Genomic DNA, 16,831 nt, shown 5'->3' with positions numbered 1-16,831 from the left:
CACAGAGAAGGGAAATCCGGCTCCTCTTTATTATCATTATTTATTATTTGTGTTACCGTAGTGCTTAGATAGGGCAACAAGACAGTCAATGAACTAGCAAGGCAGTCAATTGGAAAACCGACAAAAGGAAATCGTTTTTGACACTGCATATTTGATCTGTGGAACTCGTAGCCACAAGGTATCTTTGAGGACAAAAGCTCAGCAGGAGTAAGAAAAGATGAAACATGCCTGTTGATAGAGAAAGCACCGTTGCTTATATCAGATACGGTTGCATTTTGTATAGAAGGACTATAACCTTCATGCTTTCTGGCGTATGCCAACCACTGACTGATGGGATTTGGAAGACACTTGCCCATAGAATCATAGAATATCAGGGTTGGAAGAAACCTCAGGAGGCCATCTAGTCCAACCCCCTGCTCAAAGCAGGACCAACCCCAACTAAATCATCCCAGCCAGGGCTTTGTCAAGCTGAGCCTTAAAAATCTCCAAGGATGGAGATTCCACCACCTCCCTAGGTAACCCATTCCAGTGCTTCACCACACCCTCCTAGTGAAATAGTTTTTCTTAATATCCAACCTAGACCTCCCGCACTGCAACTTGAGACCATTGCTTCTTGTTCTATCATCTGCCACCACTGAGAACAGCCTAGCTCCATCTTCTTTGGAATCCCCCTTCAGGTAGTTGAAGGCTGCTATCAAATGCCCCTCACTCTTCTCTTCTGCAGACTAAATAAGCCAAGTTCCCTCAGCCTCTCCTCATAAGTCGTGTGCCCCAGCCCCCTAATCATTTTCGTTGCCCTCCACTGGACTCTCTCCAGTTTGTCCACATCCTTTCTGTAGCGGGGGCCCCAAAACTGAACACAATACTCCATATGTGGCCTCACCAGTGCCGAATAGAGGGGAATAATCACTTCCCTCGATCTGCTGGCAATGCTTCTACTAATGCAGCTCAATATGTCGTTAGCCTTCTTGGCAACAAGGGCACATTGCTGACTCATATCCAGCTTCTCGTCCACTGTAATCCCCAGGTCCTTTTCTGCAGAACTGCCATTTAGCCAGTCGGTCCCCAGTCTGTAGCAGTGCATGGGATTCTTCCATCCTAAGTGCAGGACTCTGCACTGTCCTTGTTGAATCGCATCAGATTTCTTTTGGCCCAATCTCCAGTTTGTCTAGGTCACTCTGGACCCTATCCCTACCTTCCAGCGTATCTACTTCTCCCCACAGCTCAGTGTCATCTGCGAACTTGCTAACGGTGCAATCCATCCCATCATCCAGATCATTACTGATGATTTTAACAAAACCGGCCCCAAGGCCGACCCCTGGGGCACTCCGCTTGATACCGGCTGCCAACTAGACTTTGAGCCATTGATCACTCCCCATGGAGCCCGACGATCTAGCCAGCTTTCTATCCACCATTCATCCAGTCCATTCATCCAGCCCATACTTTTTTAACTTGCTGGCAAGAATACTGCGGGAGACCGTGTCAAAAGCTTTGCTAAAGTCAAGATATATCAAGTCCACCGCTTTCCCCATATCCACAGAGCCAGTTATCTCGTCATAGAAGGCAATCAGGTTGGTCAGACATGACTTGTCCTTGGTGAATCCATGTTGACTGTTCCTGATCACCTTCCTCTCCTCCAAGTGCTTCAAAATGGATTCTTTGAGGACCTGCTGCATGATTTTCCAGAGACTGAGGTGAGACTGACCAGTCTGTAGTTTCCCGGATTCTCCTTCCCTTTTTAAAAGATGGGCACTATATTGGCCTCTTTCCAATCAACCAGGACCTCTCCCGATTGCCACGGGTTTTCAAAAATAATGGCCAATGGCTCTGCAGTCACATCAGCCACTCCCTTAGCACCCTCGGATGCATTAAATCTGGCCCCATGGACTTGTGCAAGTCCCGCTTTTCTAAATGGTCCTTAACCTGTTCTTTCACCACTGAGGGCTACTTACCTCCTCCCCATACTGTGCTGCCCAGCAGTCTGGGACCTTGTCTGTGAAGACCGAGGCAAAAAAAGCACTGAGTACTTCAGCTTTTTTCACATCATCTGTCACTAGGTTGCCTCCCCCATTCAATAAGGGGCCCACACTTTCCCTGATCACCTTCTTTTTGCTAACAAAGCTGTAGAAACCCTTGTTACCCTTCACGTCCCTTGCTAGCTGCAACTCCAATTCTGCTTTGGCCTTCCTGATTACACCCCTGCATGCTCGAACAATATTTTTATACTCCTCCATAGTCATCTGTCTAAGTTTCCACTTCTTGTAAGCCTCCTTTTTGTGTTTAAGCTCACCGAAGATTTCTCCTTTAAGCCAAGCTGGTCACCTGCCATATTTGCTATTCTTTCTGCACATTGGGATGGCTTGTTCCTGCGCCCTCAATAAGGCTGCTTTAAAATACAGCCAGCTCTACTGCACTCCTTTCCCCCTCATAGCCTCCCGGGGGATCCTGCCCATCAGTTCCCTGAGGGAGTCAGTCTGCTTTTCTGAAGTCCAGGGTCCATATTCTGCTGCCCTCCTTCCTTTTATTAGGATCCTAAACTCAACCGTCTCATTGTCACTGCTGCCTAGGTTGCCACCCACTTCTACTTCCCCTACCAATTCTTCCCTGTTTGTGAGCAGCAGGTCAAGAGGAGCACGGCCCCTAGTTGGTTCCTCCAGCACTTGCACCAGGAAGTTGTCCCCAACACTCTCCAAAAACTTCCTGGATTGTCTGTGCACTGCTGTATTGCTCTCCCAGCAGACGTCAGGGTGATTGAAGTCCTCCATGACAACCAGGGCCTCTCATTTGGAAACTTCTGTTAGTTGTCCAAAGAAAGCCTCGTCTACCTCATCCTCCTGGTCTGGTGGTCTAGAGCAGACACCCACCACAACATCACCCTGGTTGGTCTCCCCTCTAAACTTAACCCAAAGACTCTCAACAGGCTTTTCTCCAGTTTCATACTGGAGCTCTGAGCAATCTTACTGCTCCCTTACATACAGTGCAACTCCTCCACCATTTTCCCCCTGCCTGTCCTTCCTGAACAGTTTATACCCATCCATGACAGTGCTCCAGTCATGTGAGTTACCCCACTAAGTCTCTGTTATTCCAATCACATCATAGTTCCTTGACTGTTCCAGGGCTTCCAATTCTTCCTACTTGTTTCCCAGGCTTCTTGCGTTTGTATGCAGGCACCTAAGATAACTAGCCGATTGCCCTACTTTCTCAATATGAATCAGGAGGCCTGTTGCACCCTCCTCTTTGTTTCCTCCTGGTATCCCACTTCCCCACTTACCTCTGGGCTTAGGTCACCATCCCCTGGCGAACCTAGTTTAAAGCCCTCCTCACTAGATTAGCAAGCCTGCCTGTGAAGATGCTCTTCCCTCTCTTTGTTAGGTGGATTCCATCTCTTCCTTGCAATCCTTCTTCCTGGAACAACATCCCATGGTCAAAGAATCCAAAGCCCTCTCTCCGCCACCACCTGCATAACCACGCATTTACCTCCACAATTCGATGGTCCCTACCTGGACCTTTTCCTTCAACAGGGAGGGTGGACGAGAACATGACTTGCACCTCAAACTCCTTTATCCTTCTTCCCGGAGCCACATAGTCTGTAGTGACCTGCTCAAGGTCATTCTTGGCAGTATCATTGGTGCCCACATGGAGAAGTAGGAAGGGGTAGTGGTCTGAGGGCTTGATCAGTCTTGGCAGACATTCCGTCACATCCTGAATTCTAGCTCCAGGTCAAGCAGCACACTTCTCAAATTTTCTGGTCTGGATGGCAGATGGATGACTCCGTCCCCCTTAGGAGGGAGTCCCTGACCACCACCACCTGTCTCCTCCTCTTGGGAGTGGTGGTCGTGGAACCCCCATCCCTAGTTCAATGCATCCCATGCCTTCCAGTTGATGGGGTCTCCTGATCCCTTCCCTCAGATGGCTCTTCCAACCCATTCTCCGCCATAGTACCTGTGCAGAGAGGCTGAAAACGGTTTCTTACCCCTATCTGCATTGGGGGTACATGGGTTCTCCCCTTTCTTCTTCTGGAGGTCACATGCTGCCAATTTTCTTCTCCGTTCTGTGCTGCCCTCTCAGATTCTTCAGCATGCTGTGCCTGCAGTACCAAATGCTGACTTCTATCCAGAAAATCTTCCTTTTCTCTGATGCAATGCAGAGTTGATACTTGAGTCTCTAGTCCTTTAACCTTCTCCTCCAATATGGAGACCAGCTTGCATTTCCTCCAGACGAAGTCGCTTCTGTCCTCTGGGAGAAAGACAAACATGGCACATCCTGTGCAGGTCACAACAGCTGATAGCTCACTATCCATAATGTCTTCCTTCTAAGAGCGTCTTCAGATGTTGTATTTACTGCTCACAGAAGCCTGAAAGGCAAAAAAAAACCTCTGTGGGAACTCCCGCCAAGTGAGCTTCCAGGCAAGCTCCCTCAGTTTGCCTGTCCTCTGTTCGCTGCAGGCTATTCCAGAATTGTTAACTGGGGGGTTCTTTCCTCTTCATCCGGAGTACCCAGTACTGGCCACTGCTAGAGACAGAATGCTAGCTAGATGGGCAACTGGCTATACCTGGTATGACAATTCCTATATTCCTTGATCCCCCGCTGCAGCATGCCTGGTAGTGCACATGAAGTCAGATGTGCTTCTCTGAGCTCTCTGCATTGCTAAGGCACAGAATGGGAAGGAGAGTAAGTCCAGGACACTAACAAGGTGCAGTCCCCTTTCCTTCTCCAGCATGTCTGCCCCCCAAGTCTGACTCAGGGTGGTTGTTTTGTCCCCTCAGGTCCAGGCGAATGTGGAGAAGTCCTTGAGCCTCTTTGGGCAGCTCTTGAACAAGAAGCATTTCCTGCTAACCTTCATCCGCACCTTGGAGGCGCAACGCAGCTTCTCCATGCGGGACCGGGGCAACGTGGCTTCCCTGATCATGACAGCGCTGCAGGGGGAGATGGAGTATGCCACAGGCGTGCTGAAGCAACTCCTCTCAGACCTGATTGAGAAGAACCTGGAGAGCAAGAACCATCCCAAGCTGCTCTTGCGGAGGTGAGTGTCTGTCTAAAATATATGCTTCGGAGAGACTCTGATGGAGCCCCTGCTGGCCCGTGCTACCGGTACAAAAAGTGCACCATGATCTTCATCCCCGGTGTACAAAGCTCCATGAAAGTCTCACGATGTCTGTGCCTCTGGTGACTATTCCCGCTCGCCTGCCACACAGCGAAGGGGAGGAATCAGTGCTGATGCCGTTGGCCGTGGTGGAGTATAAGGGCATCTTGCTCTGCAGTGTGAAAGCAGAGGTGTTCTGTCCACTGCTGTAGCCTGTGGTTCCTTGTGGTCAAACTCTGGAGAGCACCACAGTTTGGTATGCGAACCGCTGCCCTGCTCCTGCCCCCTCATCCCTGTGTATGTCTGTGCATGTATTGGAAGTGCACTGTGCCCCCCTTTTGTGATGTGATCAGGTGTCTTCTCCATCAGCTGAGTTGGTGGCAGTGGTGGCAGCATCCAATGGATACGACCCTTGGTAAAGCATTTCCTTGGTTGTGTGAGAGATTCACTCAGAAAGACTTCCCTGCAAGAGATGGGTGTGGGACCTTGGGAAAAGCTCCCTGAGTTTCAGATAGGTGGGTGCTCAGAAGCCGTGCTTTATTTCAGTGCTTAGAGAACCTTGCAAGTTTGTTTTTAAGCCAGGGATTTAGAAGCTAGTTGCTTTCTGAAGTTCTTTGATGTCAGATCAAACCCTTCAGTGCTGGAAATGGAGCTTTCTCCGGGTACCAGGCTATTCCTTGGAAGTGAAAGCCTCAGTTTCTTCCACTCCCTTGACAGCGTGTTTTTCCCTGCTGGGTCCCTAGTGCAGAAATTCACACTTCACTATGAGACCTTTGCCTGTAGACCCCATCCTGGCTCTGGCTGCTTTGAGGTGTAGGGTGAGGGCCAGACATGCCCATCCTTTTGTACTGCCTTTGCAGGCTTCCAAATTGGCCAATATCAGGTGCCCAGCACCTGTGGGTTCCAAGGCTCGAGGTTAGCCAGGATTCCCGCCAGGTCTGCCATTGGATGAGTGCTGTGTTGTATCAGTTGTGGTGCAGGGCCCCTGCCATGTGTACGTTAGATGGCGGGCTGCAGTGGCGGGAGCCACTGGCAGCACCAACGCGTTGGACCTGTAACTTCTTGGTTCCCGCCCAGTTTTTCAGCCACTTCAGACAGTTTTTCCTCTGTCTCTAGGAGGCTCCCAGTGCCTGGCTAGCATGAGAGAGGGAAAACATATCCATGGTTTTCCCCAGTGCTAACTGTGGGGCTTCTCATTTGACTTACGTGCGGAGATGTCGAATGAGTAGGGGAGGTGTTGGCATCATGCACTAAAGGCAAATTGATCCATGGCTAACAGCTGCTTGGACAACGGGAACTCCGCATCATTGGGGATGCTATGCAGAGTTGGAGACCTATGGTGAGCTAGCACAGGCTGCTGCTACCACTGCAGTGATGCTCCCAGCTGCATCCAGGCGGCATTCCAGCACTCCCTCCTGCACCCTGCCATTCGCGCCGGCGTTCCGGCGCCTCTGCCATTCCTGCCGGCGTTCCAGCGCTCCCTCCAGCACCCTGCCATTCCCACCGGCGTTCCAGTGCCTCTGCCATTCCTGCCGGCATTCCAGCGCTCCCTCTAGCACCCTGCCATTCCTACCAGCGTTCCAGCACCCCAGACAGCATCCCACCGGCATTCCAGTGCCCTTGCCATTCCTGATGGCGTTCCAGTGCCCCGGACAGTATCCCGCCGGCATTACAGTGCCCCTGCCATTCCTGTCGGCATTACAGTGCCCCTGCCATTCCTGTCGGCATTACAGCGCCCCGGACAGCATCCTGCTGGCGTTCCAATGCCCCCACCATTCCTGCCGGCGTTCCAGCACTCCCTCCGGCACCCTGCCGTTCCTGCCAGCGTTCCAGTGCCCTGGACAGCATCCCACCGGCATTCCAGTGCCCTTGCCATTCCTGATGGCGTTCCAGTGCCCCGGACAGTATCCCGCCGGCATTCCAGTGCCCCCGCCATTCTATCTGACATTCCAGTGCCCCTGCCATTCCTGATGGCGTTCCGGTGCCCCGGACAGCATCCCACCGGTGTTCCAGTGCACCCGCCATTCCTGCCAGTGTTCCAGCACCCCCACCATTCCTGCTGGCGTTCCAGCACTGCTTCCGGCCTCCACCATTCTCACCAGCGTTCCAGTGCTCCGGACCACCTTCCGGCACCCCTTCCAGCAACCCGGTGCTCCTGGCCTTTACTTGGCCAGGAGCAGTTACCAGCAGTCAGCATCTCCCCACTTGTGAAAACCAGGCAGGCCGGGGGTTTCATGCAAGTCAAGTGGATTTTCACAAGCAGCTTGTCTGGCATGGGGCAGGGGGAGAGACGGGAGCAGGAAGGGTGTGCGAGCAGGCGGCAGCCTTCCAGCTCCACTATGAGTCTGCTGTGCCCCATCAATACTTAATGACAGAGCTGAGCTCTCCTCTCACGGGCCGATGAATATTGAAAGATATACCAAGTGCAGAACAAAACCAATTAATAAACGACACCATCACAGCACCTGGCCTCTCCCTGCTTCCTTCCTCTTCCTAGAGCTCGCCTTTCCCAGTGCCACACTGTCCTCTACCCAGCACCACAGCACCTGAGGGCTCCAGGAGAAGGTGTGTGTACGTACTCAGGGTTTCCAAGGTCTGTTGGCCTTTGCATAGATGTCACTTAGGGGCTTGCTGCTCATTTGGGCGTAGAGATCAATTTCCAAAGAGTGGAATTTTTCATTGGAAGTACCAGGATAGGTACCCTTCTTCTAGGTCTTCTACTAACCACCTCCTGTCTGTCTGTTTCTCTTTGGGTGACTGCTTCCCCTCCCTGTGTCACAGTTTTCCCATCTGTAAAATGGGGTTGACCTGTACCTCCCAGGAGTGCTGTACTCTTTAATGTCTGCCCTGAGTGCCTCAGATAGAAGGTGCCTGGGGAGGACACATGGACCAAGTTCTGGCTATTGACCTGATGAGGACTTTGCCTGAGTAAGGCCCTGGGGATGTGACCTTGTGGGTTTTCCTTTCTCTGCACAATCTCACCATTGTCCTCCTCCCCAGCACTCTGCTTGCACCGCCTTTCCCCTCCTCTCTTGCAACCGCTCTCCCGTTTACATAATACAACTGGTTTCACTGAAATATTTAAGCCGGATGATCAGATCGAGGGTCACTTGGAGCACTGCAGAGCCGCTGCCAAGCAAAGCTCCAGAATCAAGAAAATCAATATCAGTAAAAGGAGAGCGAATGAGCCCTGCCTTGGGGAGCCCCCGGCAGCCGTATCCTCCAAATTGTGGCAGCGGTCCAAGGCCAGCGAGGAAAGCAGGCCCAGCCCTCGCTACCTCTGTCTCAGCTTGCACAGGTGCAGGAGGAGTCTGTGTTCCCAGAGGGCCTAAGCAGCATGGAAGATTTAATGCAGTGGGTGTTAGATTTATTGAGGTGCATCGGAGAAGCTGTGAGGGGCCCACAAGCGGAATAGCAGGGGGGACTGACAGGCAGGAGCGAGGGGTCCTGGCAGAGAGCAGTGTGGGGGTCAGGCCTCAGTGGCAAGGAGTGCTGCAGGGCAGGATTGAGGAGTATTGGCTATGGCTAGTCCTAGCTTGATCCCTTTCTTTTTATTCTCATCTAATTGCTGTGTGGTTATGTTCAAGGAATGAACCGATTTCCACCAGTCCCCATGCCCTCGCACGAGAGCTGAGTTCTGGGCTCTTCCTCCTCCATCCTTTGTAGTCGGCTGCTGGTGGATAAGGGGGTGGGATCGAACATCAAGAGTAACAGGATTAACTTTAACCAGGCCGGGGAGATGTGGTGTTTAGTAATTTTACTGTTGTATAATCCCCTCTAACTGTGGCACCTGGCCACATCGCAGATAAATACAAACATCCGCTTGTAACCAGGACTGTGGAAGAATCTCCCGAGGGAAGCTGAAGCTGACTTGAAATGAATGGGAGGGGCTATTCTGCAACTCTCGTACAATCTGGACGGTTGGGGAGGGATGTCTATTAAAGTTCTTCATTTTCATCCTCCAGTTCCCTCTTTCCCGTGATACCTTCTCCTTCTCACATGCACCCCTCCCCTTGCAGAGCAGGCTGAGGTGGGGGCAGGACTGCTCAAAAGCAGCTCAGATGAAATTAACCCTAGGAAAGGTGATCTGCTCCAAACAATCTGTGATCATTAATTGTTCCCTTCCCATCCTCCCCACGTGGCGCTTCCTTTGTGTCACGGGGACGCGGCGCAAAGTCTGCAGGACTCCAAGCGTTGGGGTTTTTTGTTTTTTAAATAAAGGCATTTTTCTGTGTTCCTCTTCACTCCCCCAGTGCAGCAGGAAGGCAGTTACCTTCTCGAGGTCATTAGTGTTGCTTGTGCTTTTGTGAGCATCTGCATTCGAAAATAGCTGATCTGATGATTAATGGATGGAGCAGCTGAAAAAGCATAACTAGAGAATTTCAGTGGGAACGGTCTGGGTTTTTTCTTTTTAAGGAAGTGCGAGTGGCTTTTTAAAGAAATGAATGTGTTAAAGAGAACGTTGATCCTGGTGACAGCGTGAGGCCTCTCATGTGCAGGGATGTACACGTTGCAAGCAGACACCATGCAGCCTGCCCGATTCACCTCAATCCAGGCCTGCATCATTCACTGCTGTTCCATTCCTGCCCTGCCTCCAGAGTTCGGCTGATCACCTCACCGCCAACCTGTAGCACCCTCTCTTATTCCAGACCGAGGCTTCTCACACAGTTCTGTCCGTGCACTTCAATCCTGACCCACATCATCCCCTGCTATTCCGTTCCTGGGCCCCTTCACACAGATCTGTTGGTCCACCTCACGCCTGACCTGCAGCCCCTACTATTCCAGTTCAGGCCCTCTGCTGTCCGGACATGACTAGCTGTGCTGGAATTTTAGGTGGTTTTGTGATTTTCCCAAATGTGCATAGGAAACAATTCTGCACTTCCCGTCCCTACTCTCCTACAGTGTTTTTGCGCATTATGTGATCCAAATTCGAACCGAGCTTTCCAGAAGCAAGAGGCTGCTTCCAGAGGCTGCACCCCCGAAGTTTGATAAGCATCACTTTATCTGTCAGTCTCTGTGTTTCAGCGCCTTGCGGAGCTAGCACTGACTGACAGCTCCATCAAAGTTTGCTTTGCAAACTCCTCCTCCATCACATTCACCTTGCTGGGAAACAGGCATGTGCCACACCAAGGATCACCAGTCAGCCCACCTCCATTCCACGGGCAAGGAACTGATCATAGGGGATAAACCCCCCTGTTCTTGGTCGAGGATCCTTGCTCAGTTCTCCAAAGGAACATGGAAGACAGCCTACGTTTCTAGTTGGTTCATGTGTAGGGTCCATTGCTTGTGCAGAATATTGTAATGGATGGGCTAATGTGTGAGCACCACTGGCCTTTACTGGCTGAAATCACATCTGCTGAACCATGTGTCATAGGCCATGCATTGCTAGCAGCTTATGGTGATTCTCCTTTAGCTCAAGTGGCAGAGGCCTGAGCGTCTGGAGCAGAAAGATCAGAGTTGTACCCCAGCTGTTGCTGAAGTTCTGCATGGCTTAGGTGTACAGCATGGTGACAAATATGGTGTTCTAGGATTTGTCGTAATATTTGGATTTGTTATAATATTCATATTGGATGCCTCAAATGCCCTCCTCCCATTGAAGACATTAAGATGAACCCCAGTGGGTGAAATTTACGAGATCCACCTCAAGTTCCCCAGTTAAGGAGGAGCCCTGGCTGCTGTCTCCTCCCTACTGAGGTGATGCTGACAGGGAGTGGAGCCAGCTCTGCTTCTCCCTTTGGCTGGATTCCTGTGTCTGAGTCCTGGAGGTGAGCAGGCTCCTCTCTAATGAGCTCTCCCTGTGGCAGGCCAGGATTGACTCCCAAAGGGACCATCTTTAGTTTTTTGTCATAGCAACCCCCAGGACTCTTACTGCCGCCTCCTGCCCCTTTGTTCTGAGTTTTCTGCTTTCCAGGACATGACCTGTAAAGCAAATGAGAAATAGGTAAAAGGTCCGAGACCGAGGAGACTGCAGGAAAAATCGGAGACCTCCACTTCTCTGTTGTGACGTTCTTACTCTCTGCCTTCCCTACAGGACGGAGTCTGTGGCTGAGAAGATGCTGACGAATTGGTTCACGTTCCTCCTGTACAAGTTTTTAAAGGTGAGTGTGGAAGAGACCACTAGCCCCCAGGGCCAGGGCCTGGCCTCCTTCCCTGTGGGAACCACCTCTGTGCTGGGATGGGATGGCGTGTGGATGGGGAGCCAGGAGATCTGGGTTCCCAGGTCTGCCACTGACTTGCTGTGTGACCGTGGGCACATCACTTCCCCACTTAATGCCTCAGTTTCTCCCTCTTTCTGTAAAATGGAGCTAGTGATTCGGACTCACCTCCCCACAGGGCAGGGTCATGAGGCTAAACCCAATCCTGTCTAGCGTAACGCAAAGGGCTGGTCTACACTGGGAACTTACATCTCTCAGAGGTGTGAAAAACCCACCCCCATGAGAGACGCAGCTATGCTGACCTTATCCCCAGTGTAGACAGTGCTAGGTCTCTGGAAGAATTCTTCCGTCAACCTAGCTAGCATCTCTCGGGCGGGTGGATTAGGAGAACTCCTGTTGGCATCGATGGTGTCTGCACTGGAGCGGCACAGCTGTAGTGGTTTAAGCGTAGACATACCCACAGTGTTTTGAGCTCCCTGCATGGAAGGTGCTAGAGCAAGGCCCGGTGCTGGTGTCACCTGAATCCTGAGGGCCGTACTCAGCCCAACCCCCGCTTACGGGAATGGGAGTTTGCCAGAGTAATGCAGGAGCCAGGGCCCCAGGATTGGCCCCTCCCTGTTCAAGCTCTAGCTGTGAATGCTCTGTAGTCCATTCAACGCAGAGCCTGTTCTGCTGCCCTGCCCTGTCTAGTCGGCTGCTTTGCTTTTCTCTGTATCTTTTATAGCTAAGGCTGTTCAGCAGGGAAATGGCACCTTGCGGAGTCCCTCGGCTCCAGCCATTCACCCCCCCACTCCACAAAACTGCCATCGTGCTGACTGATGTGTTGGCAGTGTGGGGCGGGGACGCCGAGTGGGGGCACGAATAGCAGGAGGCAGGTAGACTCTGAGCAGCAAAGGTGCTGGTCTCACGCCCACATCCTGTAGGCCCAGCATGGCAGATCAGCAACACGGGAGCCGAATGGCCTCTCAGTAGGCTGTTACTCCGAGCTGTTCAGGAGGTGTCAGTGCCTTTAGAAGGAGCCCCCTTCTTTCAGCCAGGCTCACTGCATCTCCATACCCAGTTGGCACACAGCATCTGCGTTTCCTGCCCTGCACTTGCAAACTTGGTGGCCATAATTCACCCTGGCGCAGCTCCACCCACGGTAGCAAGGGAGGAAGCTGAGGTGTAAATGGAGTGGGAGTATTTTTACCGCTGGCTCATCTAATATTATTCAGTGGAGATAAAGCCACCCAAGTGCTGTCTACACGACTGTCCCCACCGTTAGGGCTGCAGCGGTGGGAAAGTGCAGCGGCAGAGTTCGCTGGCAGAGTGGTAGGAACGGCAGTCTGCTGCGTGCTCCAGAAGGAAGCAAGCTGGGTTAATGGTGCTGCCTGTTTGTCAGTCAGCAGAGCCGCTTCCCCAGGATCTCGCCTGGCGTTTACTCAGCGAGTCCTGGTGGCACGGAGCCGTTTTTGTGCGATTTCATCCCTCATTAAGATAAAGAAGGTTTGAACCATTTCCAGGAGAGGAGTGTGGGTGAGCAGGCACCTGCGCAGACCTGAGTGATCGCCAGTGAGTGGTGATTTATAATATCACTTACATGCACTTCGCGTTGTGCCTCTGTCGAGGGATGGCCCATATCTATAAAAATATATCTGTACAGTGTCTGTCGTTTTCCCACGGCAGGAGAGGAGTGAGGTTTTGCCTTTAAAAACCCGCCGTGTCGTCCTCACTCCGTGGGTTTGCATTTGCGCATCACGCTTTGCGTCACACGGGGTTTCAAAGGGCGTTATAAATGCAGGCAGCAAACGATCCCATGCCTAGCACCCTTCACCACAGCATGGGGGGAGGGAAATATTCAGGTCAGTGGGACAGAATCACACTTTGCGGAAAGTGGCAGGTGATCTCCTGAAGGCCAGACCTTTGGAAAAGATTTGCTATTGTAAAATACAATTGAGTGCATTTGTGCACCTGATTTGCTTGTGTAATTGTGACTGCATGCAGTTGCAGTGCTTGGACATGCTAATGCCCCGCGATGCATCTAGCTGGCTCTTTGCTCATGAAAACAGTGCCACTGTGTGAGCGAAGGGGGTTGCAAAGGCCCTCATGTTTCTGTGCGTGTGACTGTGCGTGTTCTAACAACGGGCTTCTGGCTGCGTGTGTGGGGCATACGGGAGCTGGTCTCGTTCAGATGAAACCCACAGAGTGAGCTACTGAGGTAGGCAAATTGTGTTCCGTGAAGGGCTCAACTAATCCTGCTGGGAGTTGAACATGCAGTTCAGGGTCTGGCTGTTTCAGCCTCAGTGCTGAGCCGATGTCCTCTGTGTGCTTTGCCCTCCTTGCTGACACCTCGATACATTGTTGTCTGATTTGAAAGCTCCTCTGAGTCAATTCGCTCGCTGCAGTCTGTCCTGGGGCATGACTCCCACTAAGAAGTTAAGAGGAAAAGAGAGACATGGGGAGGGGCCAGGAACATCTCCTCTGTATGGAGATGTTTGGCTAACTGGCAGTGGGAGCGGATAGTCTCCTGGGTCTAAAGAGCAGTGAAGAGAAGGATTATTTAGGGCAGTACTGAGGGGCATAATTAAAGGAAAATGTATGCAGATTACCAGGACAAACTTGCTGGCAGTGAGATCTGTTAGGCTGTGAGAGAGTCACCCAGGAGAAATAGTGGAAGCCTCATTGCTTGCTTGGAACACCTAAAATTAGCCTGGACAAGACCCTAGAAGTTGTGTCTGATAGGGACTGCTCCTGCCTTGGTCTCAGGGAGATGGAACGGGTGGGACCTGCTAGAGCCATGTAATTTCTGTGATTCTGTGAGGTGAGGGTTGCAAGTGGCAGGGAGAGGAAACCCTGGAGCTGGATGGAACAGGTATTGCAGCAGACAGTTTGCCAGCAGGGAAACATATGCCTTGCACCAAGTAGTGGTAATTGTGCATGTAAATTAGGCATGCGGACGTGCTAGCCTTTTTGTGTGCACAGCTGCTAGGACACTTCTCAGAAACAACTGCCCTTGAAGGGCCCTGATGCACTTTTTGTTCGATTAGGGGTTGACCTGGTGTCTTCCTCTGATGTGAGCTGCTGCTGCTGATCTGGTGCAAAGCCATAGAGGGCAGGGCCTCTTGTCTCCGGCTTTCCCCCAAGAAGAATTTCCAGGAGCACGTATGGCCAATGACAGCAGGAAGTGCAGCGAGCAGGTGCAATTTTTACACTCGCAGACCCATTTGCCCCCCATGCCTGCGTGCATTGTGACCACGGTCTAGCAGGGTGGATGCACGCCCTGGGTGCCCCCATGGTGGCTAGCACCTGGAGATGCGGCTGCACAGAGGGATTTGGCAGCATGTGACTCAGAGGAACAAAGCAAGCCGGCCACTCATCATACACAACTGGGACATTGCGTATTGTTTCTCACAGTGCAGTGCCGGTGTCTAGCTCCACCCAGTGTAAGAATGAAACCGGTCCTAGGATAGGATCCCAGAGCTCCTCTCTCTTCCTGCCTAGGTGTCTCCTGGCTCTACCTCTTGAGGAGGAAATGGGGACAGGCAGCAGCAGTGGAATCACTAAGGCCTGGTGCCTTCATAGGGCCCTGCAGCAACATTCATCAGACTCTTAATGAGACACCCCAGGGGAAGGCAGAAGGGAAAAAAATAAGAGACGAGCATTGAAAAATGCACGGTATTAGGTGCCTGATGAGCTAAATCTTATCAGTAAGACACTGTGAGCATTTGCTGGCTTGACTCAGACTGCCTAGGGCCTATCCTCTCCACCCCCCCTCTTCCCCCCCATGCAAATGTATGCGCTGCACAAACATTCCCTTACACGCCTCCTTCCAGCAGCTTGTCTTGCTTGTGCGCGGGAACTTCTGCAGGAGCATTTTCCTTTGTAACTTTTTCACAGACACACTATGTGCTGGCAATGGCGCAGCCTGAAGCTTGGGCAGAATTGCGTTCTAGAGCCAGGCTGCCCTGTGCGCCGTCAGGGCGGTACATCATTGGGTACGTTTCAGAGAGGGGATCCCACACTGGGGTGTCCCTGGGCCCCTCTTATATTTTGCTTTCTGTAGCAACCTGGAATTGTAGGGAGCTTCTAAGGGAACCATCTGGTCAAAGTCAAAGAAACCCCACTAGTTTCCAGGTAACATCCCTCTCTCCGACCTGGTTGGGAGGAGGTGAAAAGTGGTGGCAATGCTTTCCTCCATTCAGGGGAGTGTGACCATATAGGGCTAAGATGGCCTGTCCCAGGACTGTCCAACGGGATGCTTTGCAGGGTTCCACTGACATTGAGAATGGGATCTGCTGCAAACAGCTGATTGCTGGCTCTCTGGGACGCTGGCTCCAGATCGCACCGGTCACTATCTCACAGCAGTGGGAGTGCATCGTGGTTTCGTTTTAGATCACCTGGGGGTCATGCACTCCAGCTCCACAGTGAGATGGCAACCAGTCCGGGCGCTGTCTGTCATCTTTGCTTCTGCTTGGAATGGACCAGAGAGTTAGTCAGAAAGAGTTTGGGGAAGGGGAGAACTGTCCAGCACAGGGCCATTGGTAATGGGCCACAGAGCCTTTCACCTCTTATATTTGATTGTGGCAGGGAGCGACCAAAAATCATTCCCATCTAATGGCCCATCTAATGGTGACCTGTGTGAAATGATCGGGTGGGGTCAGTCCAGCTGCAAGAGAACAGGGGTCTGCAGCATGGAAAAACCACCCTGATTGGCACTAATTGCTCCCCCTTGCTGGAGATGTCGGCAGAGACGCCAAGGATTGAATGGACTATAGGGACATACCTGTCATCCTTGGAGGGGATCTCCGCAGTGCTGGGTGGAGGAAGCTCACACTGCAGGTGCCTGGGCTGTCCTGCTTCCTCTAGGCTGACAACCTGTCACCGTTCCAGAATACAAAACTCGCTTTAAAGGATCAAACTGGTTAATTAGTTAATGTCTCTCCAACCCTTTGCATACAGAGAGCCCTGTATTTCACATTCATTTTCTTTCCAAAAGGGGGATCTGCAGAGCCTCACTGGGCTGGAAAATGAAATGGGTCAGTGCTCAGGGGTGACATTTTTAAAAAGCAATCTGCTACGGCAGCGGGTTCCTGTAGAGAGTGGGGCCGGACTGCCGGCGAGAGGGAGAAAACTGCGTACTGAGAATGGAGCAGATAAACGAGATGTGACCACGAAGGCTGCTCCAATTTATTCTTCATCTGTGTCACTTTCCTCCGGCTGGGAGTTTTACAGGAGCTTTTATAAGCAATCAAAGGAAGTGACTCCCTTTCTTTACTCTCATGAAAGCAGGCAAAGAAAGCGAACTAGAAAAGCAGGCGTTTCTCCGCCGGCTGGAATGGAATTGCTGAGCGGGCTTGTTGGTTTACGGTCATTATTTTGCTTTTGCGTTACGAGGAAGCTATTAATAAACAGCACGGCACCCACACTGGGGCTCTTTCTCCCTCTCTCTCTCTTTTCCAAGCTGACTTAATGAAGCCAAGTTTGCAAATGAAACATAATTTCAAAGACAGGCGTGTTGTCGGAAGGTCTGGGGATGATGTATGCCTGTTCCTGCTCGTTAGCAGCTGTCTCTTTAATTACCGCAGATGCTAACGAGATGCTAACAGCATATGGT

General features: G+C 51.7%; 1 protein-coding gene across 4 annotated transcripts in view; it reads left to right on the top strand.

Moving 5' to 3' along the window:
- PLXNA1 (plexin A1) overlaps positions 1-16,831 on the top strand; it is a 276,107-nt gene that overhangs the window by 229,934 nt on the left and 29,342 nt on the right. For all 4 annotated transcript variants that reach the window (XM_043551982.1, XM_007059969.4, XM_043551981.1 and 1 more), the window contains exons 22-23: positions 4,767-5,023; positions 11,115-11,181. In XM_043551982.1, the coding sequence (XP_043407917.1) occupies positions 4,767-5,023; positions 11,115-11,181 (324 nt within the window). The remainder of the gene's footprint in view (positions 1-4,766; positions 5,024-11,114; positions 11,182-16,831) is intronic.

The sequence above is a fragment of the Chelonia mydas genome, chromosome 7 (genome assembly GCF_015237465.2).
Source record: "Chelonia mydas isolate rCheMyd1 chromosome 7, rCheMyd1.pri.v2, whole genome shotgun sequence".
Classification (NCBI taxonomy): Eukaryota; Metazoa; Chordata; order Testudines; family Cheloniidae; genus Chelonia; species Chelonia mydas.
This window is presented reverse-complemented; position numbering and strand designations above follow the sequence as displayed.